This window comes from Heteronotia binoei, chromosome 13 (assembly GCF_032191835.1).
Source record: "Heteronotia binoei isolate CCM8104 ecotype False Entrance Well chromosome 13, APGP_CSIRO_Hbin_v1, whole genome shotgun sequence".
In the NCBI taxonomy this organism is placed as follows: Eukaryota; Metazoa; Chordata; class Lepidosauria; order Squamata; family Gekkonidae; genus Heteronotia; species Heteronotia binoei.
In genome coordinates this window covers 69,241,760-69,264,943 of record NC_083235.1, presented here as the reverse complement: position 1 = coordinate 69,264,943, position 23,184 = coordinate 69,241,760, and the positions used below count along the sequence as shown (strand labels likewise).

Below are 23,184 nucleotides of genomic sequence, written 5' to 3'. Positions count from 1 at the left end.
CACCACCTATTCTACAAAACGACCCCTGGGGGCATCAGGAAGAAGTTGGGGCCTGGGCAGGAAAGATGCTGCCCCCCCCAAAAAAAATCTCTGAACCGCTGCTCTCAGAAGGTTCCTCTGCAAAGAGTTCTAGCAACTGCTGGCGTCAGAACATTGCTAATGCCTGTTTCCTCGTGGAAAAGCCTCAAGGGACAGAGCAAGAGAAGAAGACTCCTGGTGATACCCTGCTGGGGCAGGACTCCAGAGCGAGGCTGGGTTTTGTGTCCAGGGACGGGGGTCTCTGTGGGGGGAGGGCCATGACAATCATCCCTTTCACCCTTGTGCTCATTGAGCCCCTGTGCGACCACTGGAACAAAATGCCAGTTCGATCCCTGATTCCAGAAACCTCCCAAACCCTGCTGAGCAGTTTACTAGCAGGAGAGGGAGAAGGGAGGAATAGAAAGGCGCTCACTAGCAAAGTCCTTGTGCTTGTTTGAGTGCAGGAAGAGCAGAACCAGGTCCCTGGTTCCAGAAAACTCCCAAATCCCTACAGCAGAGGAGAACACCAGCAGGCGACTGGGTGGGGGCACAACAGTTAAGCCCCTGTGCTGAATGTCGGAGCCCAGAGTCCATGGCACCCTAATTCCTAACACGAGGAACAGACAGCAGATCAAGCAAACAGGAAGCAAAGCAACGAAGCGTGTGGCTCTGTGCCTCTCTTTGGCTTTACCGGCCAACAAAAAACTCCCCCTCACTCAATATATAGCTTTCTGAGCCCATAGACCACAATGGGAACCCTGTTATTGGCAGCTAGCAGTACCATATATATATATATATATATATATATATATATATATATATATATATATATATATATATATATATATATATATATATATATATAGTCATCCACTGAGGGCAAGGTAAGTGCAGGAGGAAAAAATTATCTCCTTCTCCTCTGCATTTTAAAGGGAAATATGTCCTTTGTGACACTTTGTTATGTATTGCTAATGCTGTGATCAAAGAGAGGTCAGTAGATCCCTGGGAGCAATAAAACTAGATAACATCTAAATGTAGCAGACCTCGGGGTTTGCCCAGAGGCATGTTTAGGAGTCCCCCCCCCCTTTCTTCCTATCATGTTAGAAGGGTAGACAGTGCTGCATAGGGGAGGGATGGTGGCTGTGGTAGAGCATCTCCTTGGGAAGCAGAAGGTCCCAGGTTCAATCCCCCGGCATCTCCAAAAAAAGGCTCCAGGCAAATAGGTGTGAAAAACCTCAGCTAGAGACCCTGGAGAGCCACTGCTGGTCAGGGGAGGGATGGTGGCTCAGCGGTAGAGCATCTGCTTGGGAAGCAGAAGGTCCCAGGTTCAATCCCTGGCATCTCCAAAAAAGGCTCCAGGCAAATAGGCATGAAAAACCTCAGCTTGAGACCCTGGAGAGCCGAGCCACTGCTGGTCAGGGGAGGGACGGTGGCTCAGTGGTAGAGCATCTGCTTGGGAAGCAGAAGGTCCCAGGTTCAATCCCTGGCATCTCCAACTAAAAGGCTCCAGGCAAATAGGCATGAAAAACCTCAGCTTGAGACCCTGGAGAGCCACTGCTGGTCAGGGGAGGGACGGTGGCTCAGTGGTAGAGCATCTGCTTGGGAAGCAGAAGGTCCCAGGTTCAATCCCCGGCATCTCCAACTAAAAAAGTTTGTGGCAAATAGGTGTGAAAAGCCTCAGCTTGAGACCCTGGAGAGCTGCTGCCAGTCTGAGAAGACAGTACTGACTTTGATGGACCCAGGGTCTGATTCAGTATAAGGCAGCTTCATATGATACGGCTGAGCAGAAATAATCATATATGACTGGATTCTTTCTTTCTCCCTCAGCTTCATGCATTGTCCGCAGGACTAAAGGCTTTCAGTTCCTGGGTTGCCAACGCTGGCATTGAGGAATGTCGGATGGCATGTGGTGGGCATGGCTATTCCCGGTGTAGCGGCCTACCTGACATTTATGTGAATTTCACACCCTCTTGCACCTATGAAGGAGAGAACACGGTCATGATGTTGCAGACGGCACGGTGAGGGACACAGCTCTTAGCCCGCTACTTGACACTGCGCGTCTTTCAGTCTTTCCTTGGGTCTCTACGTTCCTTTTCTATGGCAAAAACTAGGCTGCTTCAGATGCTTGTTGCTCCAGGTCACCGTTCACTGCCAAGCTTGCATAATTTCTGTCTAGCAGCTGTTCCTGGTAGCCTTGTGTATGTGTGGCTTTTAAACTTTTCACATAAGTCAGCATAAGGGGTAGCTACAAGTCAGGCATTGACTATCATTAGGTCTTAACATGTATGAACCACTTTTTAGTTCCTGCGTTATAGGATCAGCAGTGTCTGCCCAGACGTTTCAACAGAAATGTGAGAGCAGCGCAACTCTGAACATCAAGCAAGGAAGATTCAGAAAGGGGAATGTGCTTCTCCAAAGGAACGTGCTCGTTCTCATCTCATCTAGATAACTATAAAGGCCCAGGTCCACATTGTTAAACATTAACAGCATTAACCACCTCAGCTCATATTTGGAGTAAAGGAAAAGGAAGCCAATCTCTTCATAGAGCTTATTGCAGGCAGGAAATTTGTTGAAACTGGCCGGCCAGGATTGCCATGTTGTAACAGGAACATAAGAGAAGCCATGTTGGATCAGGCCAGTGGTCCATCCAGTCCAGCACTCTGTCACACAGTGGCCAGAAATCCCAGATGCCATCAGGAGGTCCACCAGGACACTAGAAGGCCCCCCACCCCCGCTGCATCCTGAAGCACCAAGAATACAGAGCATCATGTGCCCTAGACAGAGAGTTCCATCTATACCCTTCCTTATCAAGGAAACTATTCCGTAGATATTGGAGCTGTGATGTTTTCTTATACTGAGCCAGACCATTTGGTCTCTCAGGAGGGTGCATTTGGCATAAACCAAACCAAATAGATATCCCCGAATATATTTATTGTTATTTTTCAGGTGTTATTTAAGCCAGAGTATTTGGCTATCACAGATCTGTATTTGGCTACTGATATAGCTGAGCCTGAAAAAAGGTGTGTTTTTTTTGGGGGGGGGGGGGGTTGCTTTTATTCCGGTGCACTCAGCTATTCTGAAAGCCAGCCCAGCCGAGGCAGCCACATGCTGCCCCCGCTGATCCTTTCTTGCAGGTCCTTCCCTTCCATTTTGTTGGCCTTTGGGAGCTGCCCCAGCAGAAAGGAGGGAGGGAAGATCAGTTAGGGCTGGCCGCAGGCTCAGCTGGGGGGGCTGTGTCCCTTTAAACCGGAGTGCCCAAGCGCCTGCAAAGCAGCTGGTTCTGCAGGGAGAACTCTCCGATTTCCATTCTGCTGGCTTTGGGGAGCCACCCCCAGCAGAAAGGAGGGGAAGGAAGATCAGCTGGGGCTGGCTGGATCATAAATGAGTTGATCCAGTGGGGAGAGCTCTCTCTGCAGGCTGTGCTGGGGCTCTGCTGAGTTACCCGGTTTAAACGAAATTGCCCAAAAGAGCCTACAAAGGAGCTGATCTGGTGGGAAGAACTCTCCCCACAGGCTCAGCTGGGGCTCTCTTGGGCCATCTGAGACCCCCCCCCCCTTTTGCTTTCTGTTGGCCATGGGGAGCTGAGCTGCAAAGAGAAGCTAGCCCAGGATTGGCCAGAGCAGCACAGAGCTCTTGACTCCCACTGCCCAGCTGATTCTCTCATATTTTGTTTTTTCCTTCTCAGGTCCACTGAACCCAAATATATTCAGGAATCTTGAATTTTTCCCAAATCCTAATACCATACTTGTACTGGGATTCAGGAATGTCAGGAAATATCAATATTTTTGGGGTTCAGTATTCCCAAACCCAATAAATACTGAGGGGGGGGGAGGGTGTTTTTGCATGCCCCATTGTCTATTCTGACCATCAGCAGCTTATGGTACTTGTTACCGGATCCTTTAAGATGATGCTGGGAGTTAAGAACATAAGAGAAGCCATGTTAGATCAGGCCAATGGCCCATCCAGTCCAACACTCTGTGTCACACAGTGGCAAAAAATTATATATATACACACACACTGTGGCTAATAGCCACTGATGGACCTCTGCTCCATATTTTTATCTAAACCCCTCTTGAAGGTGGCTATGCTTGTGGCCGCCACCACCTCCTGTGGCAGTGAATTCCACATGTTAATCACCCTTTGGGTGAAGAAGTACTTCCTTTTATCCGTTTTAACCTGTCTGCTCAGCAATTTCATCGAATGCCCACGGGTTCTCGTATTGTGAGAAAGGGAGAAAAGTACTTCTTTCTCTACTTTCTCCATCCCATGCGTTATCTTGTAAACCTCTATCATGTCACCCCGCAGTCGACGTTTCTCCAAGCTAAAGAGTCCCCAGCATTTCAACCTTTCTTCATAGAGAAAGTGTTCCAACCCTTTAATCATTCTAGTTCCAGGAGTTGACCCTGGAACCTTCTGCATGCAAAGTAGATGCTCTACCATTCATCATCCCCTCGCCATCACTGCCCCTCAATGGAGTGAAGCTGTTTTAGACGCTGAAGCAGTGCTTCATAGTGGACATAGGTTAAGCCTTCTTTTAATAACCCTCAAAAGTGACACAGTACAGATTACCATATACATATAATCATGCTGGTAGACTCTTGTGATACTTCCTTTACCTTTCTAGCTCTATTCGCCATAGAGAATAGTTCAGTTCTTGGAATTGCAGGTGTAGTTAATGTCATTTACCAGGAACACTGTAGGCTGGACTTACAGGTGACTCCCCACTGGGAGAACATGCTTCCAACAGTGGAATGGAACTTTCCTACTCCCCAACTCAGAAACAACCTGGGGACAAATTGTGAATCTGCAGTGGCGGTGTTGTGAAACTTGCCCCCCCCCCCTTGGGGGGTTTGGTGTAGTGGTTTGGTGCGCGGACTCTTATCTGGGAGAACCGGGTTTGATTCCCCACTCCTCCACTTGCACCTGCTAGCATGGCCTTGGGTCAGCCATAGCCCTGGCAGAGGTTGTCCTTGAAAGGGCAGCTGCTGGGAGAGCCCTCTCCAGCCCCACCCACCTCACAGGGTGTCTGTTGTGGGGGAGGAAGGGAAAGGAGATTGTGAGCCACTCTGAGACTCTTCGGAGTGGAGGGCAGGATATAAATCCAATATCTTCATCTACCTCACAGGGTGTCTGTTGTGGGGGAGGAAGGTAAAGGAGATTGTGAGCTGCTCTGAGACTCTTCGGAGTGGAGGGCGGGATATAAATCCAATATCTTCTTCTTCATCTTCTTCTACTGCCAGAAAATGATTTTTGGCTCCAAGTCATTTATTTCTTTATTGGATTTATATCCCGCCCTCCCCGCCGAAGCAGGCTCAGGGCGGCTCACAACAATCCAACTAAAACGAAGCAACAGATAAGCATTAGCATTTAACAATGAAACCAAGTTAATAATAACAATTAAACAGCGTGAAAACTATCTAAACCAATTTCGATGCTAGTGTAATTCATTTCAGTGTTCAGTGTCGTGGCGTGCAGAGAGGTGATGCGCTGATACTTTAATTCATACTTCGTTGTTGTTCCATCTTGCCTTTAGGTTTCTGATCAAAAGCTATACACAAGTTAGTTCTGGACAATTAGTGAGCGGGATGGTGTCCTATCTGAATGACCTACCAGGGCAACGCATTCAGCCACAGCAGGTGGCTGCTCGGCCTGCAGTGCATATCAATAACCCAGCCAGTTTGGTGGAAGCCTATAAACTGAGAGCGTCTAGGTAAGTCATGTGTTTCTATGGAAAATGTACCCTAATGATAATGGTAAGCAGTGTATGTCCGCCGTTCCCTAATATTAAAAGAAATCCGTCCAGCTTGGATCGCCTCATTCTGACCATTTCAAAATTGGCTGATAGAAAAGGGTGGCTTTGCATCTTTGGACGTATTCATATTAGGAGGGGAAAGAATTGGGGATGGATCAAGTTATGAGCCCTTCTCTGCCCGGAGAGGTGAGAATTTGCAAGTTGTTGGAAGATGCATAAGGTGCCACAGAATACCACTAGAAACGGTTGTTGTAGCAAAACTTCTGAGGAAATGCTAATGAAGACATTTCATAAGAACAAGCCAAAATACTGCCCTCTATTTATTCATATGAGAGAATCTGGGAATACAGAAATCACTAACAGTATACTCTGTATTAAGCATGTAGCTGAGTGCATAACTTCGCTGGGATTAACGCAAGTGTCCGTCGTCATTGCTTTATCAGTTCATGGGTTCTTTTAGTATTCCAGTCAATTGACTTGAACTTACTCTGCTAAACTACTTAATTTGGTGGATTTTTCAATAAGCTGTGTTTGTGCAGGTTGGTCGAATTCGCAGCAAAGAATCTGCAAGCTGAGCAAAACCGCAGGAGGAGCAAGGAGGATGCTTGGAACCGTACTTCCGTTGACCTAGTACGAGCATCTGAGGTTTGTAGTGCCTCCAAATAAATCTATTTAAATAGTTCGTTTGACCCCGTGTACTCCTGAGTTTATATTTGCCTATTAAATGTTTACCTTTCAGGCACATTGCCACTATGTGGTGGTCAAGCTGTTTACTGCAAAGATTTCAGAAGTCGGTGATCCAGCCACCCGTGCTGTTATTAACAACCTGTGCCTTCTCTATGCGCTTCACGGGATCAGTAAGCACAGTGGAGACTTCCTGCAGGTAGGTCATCCAATCCTCCTGTGAGATCTTGATCCACAATGCTCTGCTGTGTGATAACAAGGAAACAAAGCCCAATTGTTGGCAACTAGCAGTGGGTGCTGAAAGCAAAAGGGAAAGCATTTCTGATTAAATATTTCCCCGTCAGGACTAAACGCAAGGCTGCATGGCCATGGATAAAACAGAACACCAGTGTGCACATGCCCATGTGGTGTTAGAGTCGGCAGCCTTGGCTCATGGTAGGGCCATGACCAGAGGAAGAATCACAAAGCCATCCAGGCTGTCCATCAGGGCTCAGTTAACAGGACCACAGGCAGCCATGCCAGTAGGTGAAGGTAGAGGGATGGGGTAGAGGAAGCCCCCTACATCAAGCAATGTCCCAGGAGGACCCGGTCTGGGGAGGAATGGTGAAGTTGGTTGGCTGGTCTTGGGTGGTGGTTGTTGTTCAGTCGCACAGTCGAGTCCGACTCTTTGCGACCCCGTGGACAAAGTAATGCCAGGCCCTCCTGTCTTCTACCATCCTCCGAAGTCTGCTCAAATTCATGTTAGTTACATCAGTGACGTTGTCCAGCCATCGCTAAAACAATGGTGAAAGGAAAAGAGTTTTTAGCATCAGAGAAAAATGGAGATGACAGAGAGGAGGAGCCAAAACTGAGGAAGAAGAGAATGAGGAAGAAAGATGGAGGAAGAATAACTAACTAGGGAAGTCCATGGAGGAAGACTCTTTACTGGCACCTGGGTCACTTTGTGGAGGCCCTGAAGAAGGTTGGTGCAAAACCAAGAACCCCTACAGCTTGTACTGTTGGGTTACTATAATGTAACAGACTCTAATAAATGGTCTTTGGACATGTTGTATTGGCATGGAGAGGGTACAATGTGCCTTTCCGATTGGGATTGCAACAAGACAACTTCATAGATGGAAAGGTATCATACCACTGTGATAGATGCTCAGTGGTAGAGCATCTGCTTGGGAAGCAGAAGGTCCCAGGTTCAATCCCCGACAACTCCAAAAAAGGATCCAGGCAAATAGGTGTGAAAAACCTCCGCTTGAGACCCTGGAGAGCCGCTGCCAGTCTGAGAAGACAATACTGACTTTGATGGACCGAGGGTCTGATTCAGTAGAAGGCAGCTTCATATGCAGGAGAGACGGTGGCTCAGTGGTAGAGCACCTGCTTGGTAAGCAGAAGGTCCCAGGTTCAATCCCCGGCATCTCCAGAAAAGGGTCCAGGCAAGTAGGTGTGAAAAACCTCAGCTGGAGAGCCGCTGCCAGTCTGAGAAGACAATACTGACTTTGATGGACCCAGGGTCTGATTCAGTAGAAGGCAGCTTCATACGTTGTGAGGGAGTATGATATCCATTCCGAGCTGAATTTTTCATCATGTTCAAGTTAATCTCTTCAAACTACATGCTTTTTTTGTATCAGGATTGTAGTATAGGTTCTCAGTTAAAATTGTGAGTTCTGGGTTGCCAACATCCGTTTAATTTTTAGCACAGCCATCCTATTTCACACTTGGGTTAGGTATGACCTTTTTTTATAACTAGCCTCTGGTCAGGGAGAACTTTGAGTCCATAGTCTCCAAACACTGGAAATGCAAATTCACTTGTAGTTCTGCAGTTTCGCTGTAGCCCTTCAGAAATTGTGCTCTTTACACAAATGTTTTGAATATTCCTGTATGCTATTTAGATAACGTATGCCTTGCGTCTCAACACTTCTGTTTATAGATAGTTCCTTTGAAAGCTGAAATTATTAAACAAGGCCTGTCGCACCCCGCCTCGTGTGGCCCTGGCCTGCTGGTGGTATGGCTCTGTTACCCCGGGGTCCATTCCTTTAGGGCAAGCCTCAGACCAGGCGAAAGGCCAGGTTAAGTGCACCTAGCCTCTAGCTACTGTCTTGTTGGTGGCTTGTCCCTTTATCGGGGTTTTCTGCTCAGCCAGGCTCCAGTCTCCAGCGTCACTTCAGCCCTTCCTCATTGCCTCGCCCTTTTGCTGCCTTCTCTCCCTTTGTACCTCCCACACTCCTTCTGTCCCTTCACCCCTGCCTTTCCCCTCACCCTGCCCCCTCATAAGAGGGAAGGACGCTCAGGCTGACTACAGGGTGGGGCTGTTCTTGTTTCTGCTTCGGCCCATGCTGGGCCGTGTTGTCTTCAGGCTGCAGGGCAGTCCGCGTGGGGTCATCTGCCTCCCTTAGACTGTTGGGGTTCTCCGGGGCCGGTGGACGTCCTCTGCGGCCGGGTGGCACCACTACCGCAGCACAGCGGGCCGCCCGGACTTGCAGTTGTGCCCGACGGCTTGGAGCTGCCTCCTCTGTGTGCCCCGGGCTGTGGGGCTGCCTAGCATCTTCAGTTGGCCAAGCCAGCTCTTTGATAGGTGTGGGGCCCCCTGGAGTCAGCGGTGAGGGGCAGGGGGCAAGTCCCGGCTGGGACAAGGCCATTTTTTGTATGGAATCTTTTTAAATTAGCCACCCACTTTCTGATTTGTGGATGGGTCCATAAGACATCTGACAGTTCTGTTAAATATTTTAGGTAGGTAGGTAGGTAGGTAGGTAGGTAGGTAGGTAGGTAGGTAGGTAGGTAGGTAGATAGATAGATAGATAGATAGATAGATAGATAGATAGATAGATAGATAGATAGATAGATAGATAGATAGATAGATAGATAGATAGATAGATAGATAGATCCAATATCTATCTATATTTTAGCTGCATTTGTGACTCCCCATATGGCACAGTTAGGCTGCATTTATAGACTGTAAACATTCTTGATTTTTCCATCGGTCTCAGGGAGGCATTTTGACGGATGCACAGATAACTCAGGTGAACCAGCGGGTGAAGGAGCTCTTGGCATTAATCCGTCCTAATGCAGTGGCTCTTGTGGATTCCTTTGACTTCAATGATTTGTTTCTTGGATCTGTTCTTGGCCGATATGATGGTAACGTCTATGAAAACCTGTTTGAATGGTCAAAGAAATCACCATTAAATAAAACACAGGTAAGGGAAATCCTTCCTACTTTCACTACAAAGCACAAAATTATTTTTAAAATGTGTATCCTCCATTTTGAAAATATTTTCAACAGAATACATTCAACTGAGGCTAAAGGGGCATCTGGAAATTCATGGCAGTATCCCTTTGTTATCACTTTTACAGCTAGTGATGTTTTTACTTTTAACGGAATGTTGTGTATTGCTTATGGTTAAGCTACAACGCTGAATGTCTTATTGGGAATAAATTCTGTTGAACTTGGTGGGACTGAAACATACATTGAGGCTATATGGTTCTAATTGGACCACCACCCACTCATGCAGAGAGTAGCTTGTACTCCGAGATGGACTGGGGAAGCTTCGTTATATGAACACCAAGGTAGAAAAACCTGATTGGTGGGAGAGCCCACATGAGGGCATTCTTGGTATCTGCCCCTGCACTTTGGAATTCTCTTGCCTCGCACTGCAGATAATTCATCCTTTAATGGCCTTCTGGTGTTGGCTGGAAAAATGCTGCTATTTCAAAGCTGCCTTTAGCTTTTTCTCCCCAGTGCATGCAAATTGTAATGGCTGGCAACTACCTATTTTTAAACCGAGTATGGATTTTATTGTAAATCACCTTCAGTATACATGTCGAATTTAGAAAGGTGGGCTTTAGATTTTTCGTTGAGTGTGTTTTAAAATCTCTAACCGTGCTTTCTCCTCTCCAACAGGTCCACAAATCTTTCCACGAGCACCTGAAGCCCATGCAAGCCAAACTGTGAAGACGTTTACAGCTGCTGCTTGTATAGTCCTCCAGTTCCCCAGAATTGATGTCATCTGCCCTATCTGCGCTTGAATCACTTGGCAAATCTAAATTGTCATAGGGTAGCCAGTAATCATAACCTTTCTTCCTGAATTTTTAAAGAAATATGGAGGGGATTAGAACAAGGGGACACAAAATGATATAAAGTGCAATTTTAATTATGTTCAAAAATTAACCTTTTCAATCATTCAAGAAAAGCTTTACAAGTTGGTGTAAAGCATCAATTTTGTGAAGCACTTTAACTGCTGAGGAACGCTGTGTCATCTAGCAGGATTTTTACTACTAAGTAGTTGTATTCAGGAAACAGTTGCTGGGGAGCAGCTGCTTGTCATCTGAAAATATGAGCACCTTGTCACCGTTGTACTTAATCTAGACAAGAGTTGCCAGAATCCTCCAGCAATCTTGTTCTACTTAGTGATATTTGCACAGCCTGAACAGGAGTTTAAAAGATCTGGGCATTCTCACAGTTTCCTTCATTGTCCAAGGAATGGACTTCTAACATCATTGGTACAGGGAGATAAAATTCACCTTCTTGTATGGCACTGCTCTGCTGGATAAGCCACCAGGAGTTCACATCCTTCTTTATCTAAAGATCTAACTCTGCTGTAGTATGAAAGCACATCCTATCTCCAGCAGCAGCTGCTGCTTGTCTAGAATGGCTGCCCCCTTTCTCTGGCTTCTGGTAACACGGGAGGGAGAAATGGTAAAGGATTCCCGCTTTCAAATCAGGAGAATAAGGGGAGTGTGTTCACCTTCGTAATTATTTCGATTTGCATTATTTCAGATCGTTAAAGTTGTTATCATGGAGTGGAGAAAGTCTTTTTTTTTTTCCATTTTGACCTGGAAAGCAGAGAAGAAAATCTTTTTGAAGTACTTTACATTATTTTAGAAATGAATTTATTTACACTACTGTGCCCTGGAATGATATAATAGCTAGAATAGATGCGAAAAGGGACTGCTGTCCGTTTCGACTGTAAAGCCAAAGCGTGTATGTAGACTGGCATAGGAGGAGGAGGCTGGTGCTTCAGTATGCCACAAACAGAGCAGGTAGACCACGGTAAGGTTCCTGTAGAGACTAATCTTTTGCTAGGTTCAGGTTTTAGCACTGCACAGGACTTCATTCTCTGAAATCCATAACACAAAAAATTGCTGCTAAATGGATAGATTTGCATAACAAATCAAGTTTTAAAGATAACCTGCAGAAGATAACCAGTTGAACTTGGAGCTCCCTTCAGTTACATGGAATTGTAATCAAAGAACCTGAACAAAGATTCTGGAACTGGACTCTTGGACCTGTTTTATATCTCCATTAAAGATATAAACATGCTGCTTGAGCTGTTTTTATATAATCGTCAAGCCGGGGAAGCGGCATGTGTTTTAAAACTGAACTGGACTTTGATTATAAAGTCATTTTATTAACTTTCCAGCTGCTCAAGCATTTGAACCTATGAAGCTGCCTTCTACTGAATCAGACCTTTGGTCCATCAAAGTCAGTCTTGTCTACTCAGACTGGCAGCGGCTCTCCAGGGTCTCATGAACATATGAAGCTGCCTTATACTGAATCAGACCTGAATCAGTATTGTCTTCTCAGACTGGCAGCGGCTCTCCAGGGTCTCAAGCTGAGGTTTTTCACGCCTATTTGCCTGCACCCTTTTTTGGAGATGCCAGGGATTGAACCTGGGACCTTCTGCTTCCCAAGCAGATGCTCTACCACTGAGCCACCGTCCCTCCCCTAATATGAACATGTGAAGCTGCCTTATACTGAATCAGACCTTTGGTCCATCAAAGTCAGTCTTGTCTACTCAGACCGGCAGCGGCTCTCCAGGGTCTCAAGCTGAGGTTTTTCACACCTACTTGCCTGGACCCTTTTAATTGGAGATGCCGGGGATCGAACCTGGGACCTTCTGCTTCCCAAGCAGATTCTCTACCACTGAGCCACCGTCCCTCCTGCATATGAAGCTGCCTTCTACTGAATCAGACCCTGGGTCCATCAGAGTCAGTATTGTCTTCTCAGACCGGCAGCGGCTCTCCAGGGTCTCAAGCTGAGGTTTTTCATGCCTATTTGCCTGGACCCTTTTTTGGAGATGCCAGGGATTGAACCTGGGACCTTCTGCTTCCCAAGCAGATGCTCTACCACTGAGCCACCGTCCCTCCCCTAATTTCATCAAACATTAATGTACTGTTGACATATTCATTCTGGACTTCTGTATACTTCAGTGGAATGCTGATAAACTGTGCAGTTGAAGACTGTTTAAGATAATTGTAGAACATGCGTAAATCTTAATAAAGAAACTCACTTTCAAAAAGTGTAAAAAAACGCCTATTTTTTCTGCCTCTGATGCTTTATAAGAGTGTATTGACTATTCCAGATATTATCCCAATGTAAATAAAAAGCTGTCTCAAGAGGGAATGGAAGTTTCAGAGGGCTGCCAGCACCACATCCTCCTGTTTTATCTCCCCAAACTCCATCTTTCCCATGAACTTTAGTAGGCTCTTATTTCAGTGTTGCTTTGGAGCTATTTGTTCCTTGTGATATATTTTCATTAATTTAGTACATCTTCAGTAGACCTTGTTAACAGGTAGAAAATGTTTATAGCAGGGGTGTCAAAATCATTTATTATTTTTTTTTAATTTTAGAATCCATTGGGGAGGGACGGTGGCTCAGTGGTAGAGCATCTGCTTGGGAAGCAGAAGGCCCCAGGTTCAATCCTTGGCATCTCCAAAAAAGGGTCCAGGCAAGTAGGTGTGAAAAACCTCAGCTTGAGACCCTGGAGAGCTGCTGCCAGTCTGAGTAGACAATACTGACTTTGATGGACTGAGGGTCTGATTCAGTAGAAGGCAGCTTCATATGTTCATATGAGGGCCGGATTTGACATAAATGAGACCTTGTCAGGCCATGTGTATCATATAAAATGTGATGCCAGTAGCACAGATGATACAAACGTTATAAAGAACACAGACAAATGCAATCAAAGATATTTTTTTTTACTTGCCAGCTGCACTGGCTGATTGAGTACCAGATCTGGTTCAAGGTATTCGCAGACCCGTAGCTACCGGGGGGGGGGGGGGGCTGAGTCCCCTTGCGGAGAGGGCGGGATATGTCGAACGTAATAAATAAAAAATAAATTTGCGGGCCTTGCCCCTACTTACACCTAAGGCCCCCCAGCCATCCTAGGTCCCCTGACTTCAAATTCAAATTTATACCATTGCCAGAAGCGGCAAGCCTTGCACTCACTCTCACGGCAAGTCCTTGCGGCCTCCACCAATCACACTTCCATTCGCTCAGTCTGCTGTTTATTTATTATTTAAATTCGTATGCCGCCCACTCCGTAAACGGACTCTGGACGGCTCACAGTCATAATACAGCAGTACAATACATTACGATTATAAAATTAAAACACCTACAACAATTTATAAGTTAGAACTTAAAAATGGTGCTTACGTAGGTGGTCCAGCTTCATTTTGGTTCTTAATTCTTTAACTTACTCTATTAGGTGTCTTCTTACTCTATTAGTTCTTGATTCTTGGTCTTACTCTATTAGGTGTCTTATAGAGAGATGGTAATATTCAGCGACAATTTTAATTGCTGCCGCCTTCACCAGCAAGCCTCGTGACACTGCCCTCGTATTCTCAAAGAAGAAGATGATGATGATATTGGATTTATATCCCACCCTCCACTCCGAAGAGTCTCAGAGCGGCTCACAATCTCCTTTCCCTTCCTCCCCCACAACAGACACCCTGTGAGGTTGGTGGGGCTGGAGAGGGCTCTCACAGCAGCTGCCCTTTCAAGGACAACCTCTGCCAGAGCTATGGCTGACCCAAGGCCATGCTAGCAGGTGCAAGTGGAGGAGTGGGGAATCAAACCTGGTTCTCCCAGATAAGAGTCCGCACACTTAACCACTACACCAAACTGGCTCTCTCAAAGGCAAGCAAGACCTTGCCTCCGCCAATCGCACACTCACTCCGTTTGCTGGTTTTTTTAAACTGTCCCTGCCACCGCTAACAAGCCTCACACCTCTGCCCTCTCTCAGGCAAGCAAGCCCCTGCCTCCACAAATCACACTTCCATTTGTTCCAGCCCACTCGCTGGGTTTTTTTTTAAATTGTTGCGGCTGGCGGTGGCAACTTCGCTTCATGCCACTGCCCTCTCGCTATCTCTTTGAGGCAAGCAAGCCCGTCCACATTGGGGACAACGCAGGAGTACAGGGGGCAGCTGTCGATGGGGCAGCCACGCCCTGCGCTCCCGCATTAATGTGCGCATGCCAGCCAAGTGTAGCACCAGCAACCTCTAAGCTTGCGCTCCTTTCCTTCCCGTTCAGCCTGTTCTGCAGGTTTGCCAGGGGCTTTCCGCTCAGCTGTCCTGTTGCAGCCCCCGTTGGCTTTGCGTTTCTGCAGCTGCAGGGCAGTTTTTCTCACTCTCTGCCCCTCCCTCAATAAATATAACACCCAACATTTTTTGGGGGGGGTGCTCCAGGGAAACATGGCTGCGATGCTTGATCTCCCTTCCACCCACACCTCTATATGGCTGCTCCTGCTTCTCCACATTTCTTTATCCCGGCTACAGAGGGGGTGCAGGAGTTTTTAAGTCTGAGCCCCTTGCTGAAATTCACTTTGCAAAGGCCCACTGTCTTCTTAGCCATCGTCTCCAGGAATGTGGCCAGCTCTCTGCCCCATTTCCTTGAGGTACTCCACGATCAGGATCAGCATCTGGTAAATGAATCCCAAGTGCCTGGTAGCTCCCCCACCACCACCATTTCCCCCTTCCTTTAGTATAGGGTTGCCAGTTCTGTGTTGGAGAAAACCTGGAGACTTTGGAGTGGATCCAGGAGAAGGTGGGGTTTGGGGAGGGGAGGGGCCTCAGCATGGTACAATGCCATAGTGTCCACCCTTCCAAGCAGCCATTTTCTCCAGGGGAGCTGATCTCTGCCAGCTGGAGACCAGTTGTAAAAGCGGGAGATCTCCAGGCCCCACCTGGAGGCTGGCAACCCTACTTTAGTAGCTTAGCTTTTCTGATTGTAGTCAGTGCAGACATTTCTGTTTGCAATTATTTTTAATTTCTTTTTTATCTTAGTTTTCAGGATGCCCCACCTCACCAGGGCCCCCCAACCTAATATTTCCTGGCTATGGGCCTGGGTATTGGTACTGACCTTTAAAGCCCTGAGTGGCATGGGACCAGCATATCTAAGGGACTGTCTCTCCCCATATTACCCCCAGCCCCGAGAGCCTTGCACTCCACTGATCAATATCTACTGATCATCCCTGACCCAAAAGAGGTCCACTTAGCCTAAGCCAGGACCAGGATTTTCAGTTTTGGCCCCTTCCTGGTGGAACAAGCTCCCACTGGGGATCAGGGCCCTGTGGAATTTGATGCGATTCTGCAGGGCCTGTAAAACGAAGCTGTTCTGCCAGGTTGAGGCACTAGACACCACGCCATCCAGCTTCCTTGCTTAAAGTGGCCCCTCTCTTTGCCACAGGATCATTAAGATCATGCAGAAGCAATTTTATCTGAACTGCCTTTCCGAGCTGTGGGGTCTGATGCAGGGTAAGAGCTTATGCTGCCATCATGATAACTTGAATTGGTCATTTTAGCTGATATTTGGAGAGCCAGTTTGGTGTAGTGGTTAAGTGTGCGGACTCTTATCTGGGAGAACCGGGTTTGATTCCCCACTCCTCCACTTGCACCTGCTGGAATGGCCTTGGGTCAGCCATAGCTCTGGCAGAGGTTGTCCCAGAATTACAAGTCATCTCCAGATGATGGAGATCAGGACTTCTGGACAAAAAAAGGATGCTTTGGAGGGTGGACTCACGTGATTGGAGGCTGCCTTTAAACACACCTTCACCTACTCGGTGGTCTCAACTGAATTCCAGTTGAGGTTGTCCTTGCTGTGAGAGCCCTCTCAGCCCCACCCACCTCACAGGGTGTCTGTTGTGGGGGAGGAAGGGAAAGGAGATTGTGAGCTGCTCTGAGACTCTTCGGAGTGGAGGGCGGGATATAAATCCAATATCTTCATCTACCTCACAGGGTGTCTGTTGTGGGGGAGGAAGGGAAAGGAGATTGTGAGCTGCTCTGAGACTCTTCGGAGGGGAGGGCGGGATATAAATCCAATATCTTCTTCATCTTCTATCTATATTCTAATTGATATTCAATCTTAAATGGTTTATGTTTTGGATTGGTTTTTATACTACTTGATGCTACCCACCCTGAGCTCACGTGGAGAGGGTGGGTTAGAAGTCTTTCTTAAACCACAGAAATTCTATTCACTTGTAGATTTTTTCCTAACAGTAAAAAGCTAAAAGTGCTGGGGGGGGGGCAATATTCAGGGTGTTCTTACCCAGAACCAGTGGTCTCAGATTGCAGTGCGCCTCTTACATTTGCCAGCCTCCCGGAATTACAAGTCATCTCCAGATGATGGAGATCAGGACTTCTGGACAAAAAAGGATGCTTTGGAGGGTGGACTCCCGTGATTGGAGGGTGGCTTTAAACACACCTGCACCTACTCGGTGGTCCCAACTGAATTCCAACACAACATTTACGTTGTGAAAGATTAGGTTTACCCAATATCTCTTATTATTAACTGCTTCAGCTCCCTAAAGTTCTTGCAGTCTTCTGTTTGGGGAGGGTCGGTGGCTCAGTGGTAGAGCATCTGCTTGGTGGTAAGCAGAAGGTCCCAGGGTTCAATCCCTGGCATCTCCACTAAAAAAGGGTCCAGGCAAGTAGGCGTGAAAAACCTCAGCTTGAGACCCTGGAGAGCCGCTGCCAGTCTGAGAAGACAATACTGACTTTGATGGAACGAGGGTCTGATTCAGTAGAAGGCAGCTTCATATGTTCATATTAGGGGAGGGACGCTGGCTCAGTGGTAGAGCATCTGCTTGGGAAGCAGAAGGTCCCAGGTTCAATCCCTGGCATCTCCAAAAAGGGTCCAGGCAAGTAGGTGTGAAAAACCTCAGCTTGAGACCCTGGAGAGCCGCTGCTGGTCAGGGGAGGGATGGTGGCTCAGTGGTAGAGCCTCTGCTTGGGAAGCAGAAGGCCCCAGGTTCAATCCCCGGCATCTCCAAAAAAAGGGTCCAGGTAAGTAGGTGTGAAAAACCTCAGCTTGAGACCCTGGAGAGCCGCTGCCAGTCTGAGTAGACAATACTGACTTTGATGGAGCGGGTCTGATTCAGTAGAAGGCAGCTTCACATGGTCATATTAGGGGAGGGACGGTGGCTCAGTGGCAGAGCATCTGCTTGGGAAGCAGAAGGTCCCAGGTTCAATCCCCGGCATCTCCAAAAAAGGGTCCAGGCAAGTAGGTGTGAAAAACCTCAGCTTTGAGACCCTGGAGAGCCGCTGCCAGTCTGAGTAGACAATACTGACTTTGATGGACCCAGGGTCTGATTCAGTAGAAGGCAGCTTCATATGTTCATATGCGCTGCAAATTAACAATCCGCGCGTGTTTCGATTACGCAGATTTAAGCATTCTTCGGGAATAACCTGGCGACCGACAACGCTCACCATTTCAGGCAAACGCCGCGGTTCCCCTTTAATCCCGGTTTGAATTCTTTCCGGTTTTGCAGAAAGCAAAAGGCATGCCGAGAGATGTAGTTTTGCGCGCGCCTTCCATGTGTCGGGAGACTGCAAGGACTACATATCCCAGGGTGCTTTGCAGTCTTTCCGAGGGGAAATTGGCCCGGGTGGCATCGATGGACCTGATCGGCCAGGGTGAGCCTGCTACTCTTTGGTAGCGTTTTCCAAAATCGGTGGATGGATGTAGTGCCTGGTACGCCGCGACGTCTTAGGAACTTCCCTACTCACAGGAACGGGGCAGTTCTGGGGGAGGACGCTGGCTGCTATGGCAACTAGGGTTGTGCCTCCCAAACCAACGGTCGAAGGTACGGAGGCCTGCAAGCCTCCTCCGCGCCTCTGTCAGAAATCGTTATATAATGTTCATTTGGCATATTGATCCCCGGCCTTTCTGCTGCAGAGCATCCAAGGCAACTAAAGCAATGCAGAGGCTGCAAAACATAATAAAAGCCAACCATTAAAACATACTTCCGGTTTGGGGTGTTCACAGTAGGGTTGGCTAAGTCCAATTCAAGAAATACCTGGGGAGTTTGGGGGTGGAGCCAGGAGGCTTTGGGGGTGGAGCCAAGATCAAGGCTCTGACAAGCATCATTGAACTCCAAAGGGAGTTCTGGCCATCACATTTAAAGGGATGGCACACCTTTTCAATGCCTTCCTTCCATAGGAAATAATGAAGGATAGGGGCACCTTCTTTTGGGGCTCATAGAATTGGACCCCCTGGTCCAATCTTTTTTAAACTTGGGGGGTATTTTGGGGAGAGGCACTAGATGCTGTACTGAAAATTTGGTGCCTCAACCCCAAAAAACAGCCCCCCCCAGACCCCCAGTTACCAGCAAATAAATTCTCCATGATTTTCTGTGGGAATCAATCTCCATAGGGAATAACAGAGTTCCCAGCAGACATTTCCCTCCCCCCGCTTTCTGACGACCTTGAAGTGGGGGGGAGGGCCTCCAAACCGGGGGATCCCCTGCCCCCACCTGGGGATTGGCAACCCTAGAACAGTCTGATGTTTGTTTTGGAGTATATTTGTTATCTAAAATCACCAAGGGGGAATTAACCGTAATTTTACATGTGTGGAATTCTATCTGACCATTTATGGTCATGAGCTACAGTGAGATTAAGAGAAAGATCTAAAAAAGGAATTCAGTAGCATCCTTTACAATAGGACTGCATTATGGAGTCTAGGGCATGGTTCCCAGCAGACATTTCGCTCCCCTCCCCCCGCTTTCTGACGACCCTGAAGCGGGGGGGAGGGCCTCCAAACCGGGGGATCCCCTGCCCCCACCTGGAGATTGGCAACCCTACTTCACAGGCAGAGGTGTTGCTGCTGTTGTATGAAGTTGGAAGGCAGGCGAATGGAATACGAATTCCTGTCGTAGTCTAACAGCGCCATCCTAAGCGCAGTTACAATTTATTTTATTTATTTATTCGCTTTATATCCCGCCCTCCCCACCGAGGCGGGCTCAGGGCGGCTTACAACATAAAATCTAAAACAATAAAATTAATAAATATTAAAAAGCATACGCAATAATTTACAATAATTAAAACAGTGAAACAAGAACAAACAGTCTGGCAGTTCGGTGCTATTCTCACAGCCTGCCTTCGCGGTTTTTAATACTAGTTAGTTATATGCCAACCGGAAGAGGACCGTCTTGCAGGCCTTGCGGAACTGCCCAAGGTTCTTACATGGGTATAACCAGGGGGTTTTTTTTCTGAGGGAACGCAATGGAAAGGAATTCCCGAACCTCTTTGTGGAAACAAAATTCTCAGAAAATGTTTAAAAGTTCATGAGGGGCACCTGTGTGTTTCTTCACCTGTGTGTGGAGAGCCAGTTTGGTGTAGTGGTTAAGTGTGCGGACTCTTATCTGGGAGAACCGGGTTTGATTCCCCATTCCTCCGCTTGCACCTGCTAGCATGGCCTTGGGTCAGCCAGAGCTCTGGCAGAGGTTGAAGGATGCCAGTTTCCAGGTGGAACCTGGGGATTCCCAAGAATTACAGCTTATCTCCAGACTGCTGAGATCATTTCCCTTGGAGAAAATAAACACTTTGGAGAGTGGACTTGGTGGCATTGTGCCTCACTGAGGTTGTTGTCCTCACCACGCTTCATCCCCAAATCTCCAGGAGTTTCCCAACCTGGACCTTGCAATCCTACCCCACCCATGGCTGAGGAAGGGGGGGTGGACTTGGCAACCTACCTTGGAGTAAAAGTAATTTCAGATGGGTAGCTGTGTTTTTTCTGTAGCTGTAAAATATAACAGGAGTTCAGTGGCATCTGCAGGACTACAAATGTTCCAGCACAAGCTTTTGTGAGTCAGAGCTCACTTCATTAGAGGCAAATGAATTCTGCCTCATAGAAGCTTATGCCTTTAAGATGCTAATAGACTCCTATTTTGGAGGAAAGATAAGACTACAAATGTAATACATACATGACTTTTGTCGGCCAATAGCTTTTAAAATGTCGATAAAATTGTATTTAAAGCGAATCTGGCAGTGTTTATGGTCTATCTTTCTAGATGAAGTTGGAATAAATGCCTGCTGCATGAATCCATCATAAATATAAACATAAAGATGAAGAATGTCTGAATATGGATACTGGGTGTCACAGGTGAAAGAAAGAGACAGAGTATGCAGTTGAAAGCTCTAAAATGGTAAGAAGGACCTCATTGTGACCAGACTCATGATCATTATGGAGAATTCTATGCTCCATATTCTTGGCACCTTACAGTCCAAGATATAAGGATTCCTAACATGGCCCTTGTAAAGTACTGGGGTTGACGCAGTAAGAGACCAGAGTCGGAGAGTGATTTCAGCAAGCTTTACTTCAGGAACACAACACAGACTGAGCTCTATTCAAACCTCCCGCTCCTTTATACAATTCTTGCCCCCTTCTGATTGGACCTTAACTATGTACATGGATTGGCTATTTACAGAGGCCTAAGGGCCTATCAGGGTACAGTATGAGCCTAGATGTTGATTGGCTACTTATGTTTCAATCCTTCCCCTGATTGGGCACGCTTAGGCCTTCTCTGGAACCCTGGTGTGGAGTACAAGCTTGGCTTGTTCAGCTTCCCTCCAAAAGTAACAGTTCCCTCCAAAAGTAACCGTTCTCCATTTGAACCTAGGACACAACAGCCCTTGAAGGATGAGTTGTGCTTATAAAGGGAAAGGTGCTGTTAGATATCTGGTCCAAGCCTATGTCTTCATGCTTTTTGTTTCCCCATGAAGCTTTGTGGTGGTCAACAACTCAAGTTAGGCTGCAAAATCCCTCATCTTAGTAAAATTTGTTCATGCAAGCATTTCTAATTAATACTGTCACAAAACAAACTGTCTTCTGTAAAGTATATAACTGGGCCATAAGTGTATGAACCAATATATGTATAGTTTATGTCATGGAGAAATAAACCATTCCTTTTGAGGGCTGCAACAACTATATGTGCCTGATTATGCACATATTCAAGTGGGGTGACTTTGAACCTGTATTTTCCTTTCCGTTGCTGCTGCTCGGCAAGATTTACTGAATCCCAAAGTAGCACTGAGATTAATATAAAGTTTTATAATTTCAAATGAAATCTGGAGAATAGTTTCCGCTGCCTGCTTTGCTGCCAAATCTGGGATGAAAATCTGAATTTCAGTTTAATTCAGATTCTAGGATTCCCTTCTTGCCTCAAATATCTTTTTCTGCATTTGAATCCGGATTTAATTTGCATTTGGCTGGAACAGACATGTTAATTAAAGAAGGTGATTTATTTATTTACGTATTCGCTCATCCTTTCCTACTTCCGAAAAAAAGATATCAGCTGTGATTGAAATATAATTCATATGTGATAAATTGACCTTTAATTTGTGTGTGTGTGTGTAACTAAAACATAAGTACTTTTAACTATCTTGATTTTTTTTTAAATGTTCCATTTGTTAAAATTCAATTTTCGTTTAGCAACCAGTCTGCAAAAAGAGAGGCATTTTAGACCTATGTCTACCAGCTGCTCTTATTCATCTGGTCGAACCAAGCTTGACAGGAAGGTTTTGCACATGGGGACGAGCTTGTGTATTTTCTCTATTGCTGATTTGATAGCTAATATAGCACAGCAGCTACAGGACTTCCTTGGTAGTTTTTTTTAAAAAATGTGATTTAACCGAGTTATATTAATATGCTAAAATATGATGCATCAGGTTCTCTGAATACCCAGTTTTTTTAAAAAAATGAAAAATCTCTAGCCTCCAAGTCTCCTTGGAGAGATAAGCTTTCTCCCCTATATCTTACTTTTTTGTAAATGGAAGCTGAGAATTCAGAGAAATTGATTTTTTTTTTGGGGGGGGGGGGGAATAAAATCTATCAAATTGCTGGTTAGAAAAAAAGAAAAGAAAAACCCTTTGTGGTAGAGAAAGGAAATGGCTGTTGTGGGGTGGGTGCAAGCAGGAAAAAGAAACTTTTTCCACCCATATGGCAGCCATTTAGGCTTTGCTCCAATCTTTCTCAAAACTTCTGAGTAAAGTGTGTTTGAAAGGATCAGAGAAAAACCATGGAACCTCTGGGAGGTACATAAATATACCATGATGCTGTGAGGACAGGAAAGAAAGCACTTCACTACAGCATGAGACTTGGGACAAAAAAAACCCATGCAAAACACCCAGTGCTTGCTCACTTTGCTTTCTGTTTTGTAACAAAATGTCTGTCCTTTTTCCTTTAGGAAGAAAGACGCAAGAAAGGACTGAGAAGTAAGTTTATATTTCCACATTTCTCTGATCCTTTGGAGAATGGCTGAAGTTAAAGATAGTATTATTCCCATGGACATATCAGTGTAGTCATCAGTTTGAGCCAGGAAAGGGTCAATGTTTGCTGGGATCTGTTGCAGATGTAGCACAGGGTCCCTGCAAACTGTAGTTAACCAATCAGGATTCAGCTTCATGAATTACCCCTTCCATTCTTTTGCTGAACATTAGTTAGGTGTTACATCTAAACCATAAACAGGACCCTTGTGACACTTTAAATGCTAGCAACTTTTAAGTTCTAGCATAAGATTTCATTGACTGGAGCTGTCTTTGTCAGATGCATGTACCGGGTCTTCCTAAGATGTCTGGTTTTGGTTTTTTTTGTTGAAAGACTAACACAGCTGCTCCTCTGGAATTCAAATCATAGTTAACACTGGCCAAGTCCCATCTTAATGTCTTTGTTACTAGGAAGACGACGGTAG

At 46.3% G+C, this 23,184-nt stretch overlaps 1 protein-coding gene and 1 long non-coding RNA gene across 2 annotated transcripts in view; both read left to right on the top strand.

Moving 5' to 3' along the window:
* ACOX1 (acyl-CoA oxidase 1) overlaps positions 1 to 12,749 on the top strand; it is a 46,230-nt gene extending 33,481 nt beyond the window's left edge. The window contains exons 9-15 of the mRNA XM_060252905.1: positions 1,846 to 2,036; positions 5,552 to 5,728; positions 6,310 to 6,415; positions 6,510 to 6,653; positions 9,430 to 9,636; positions 10,341 to 11,960; positions 12,466 to 12,749. Of these exons, the coding sequence (XP_060108888.1) occupies positions 1,846 to 2,036; positions 5,552 to 5,728; positions 6,310 to 6,415; positions 6,510 to 6,653; positions 9,430 to 9,636; positions 10,341 to 10,391 (876 nt within the window). The 3' untranslated portion in view covers positions 10,392 to 11,960; positions 12,466 to 12,749. The remainder of the gene's footprint in view (positions 1 to 1,845; positions 2,037 to 5,551; positions 5,729 to 6,309; positions 6,416 to 6,509; positions 6,654 to 9,429; positions 9,637 to 10,340; positions 11,961 to 12,465) is intronic.
* Positions 12,750 to 18,078: 5,329 nt separating this feature from the next.
* Positions 18,079 to 22,700, top strand: LOC132581588 (uncharacterized). The gene is made up of 3 exons (XR_009556132.1): positions 18,079 to 18,130; positions 20,506 to 20,640; positions 22,681 to 22,700. It is a non-coding gene; the product is annotated as an uncharacterized LOC132581588 (long non-coding RNA).
* Positions 22,701 to 23,184: the final 484 nt, after the last annotated feature.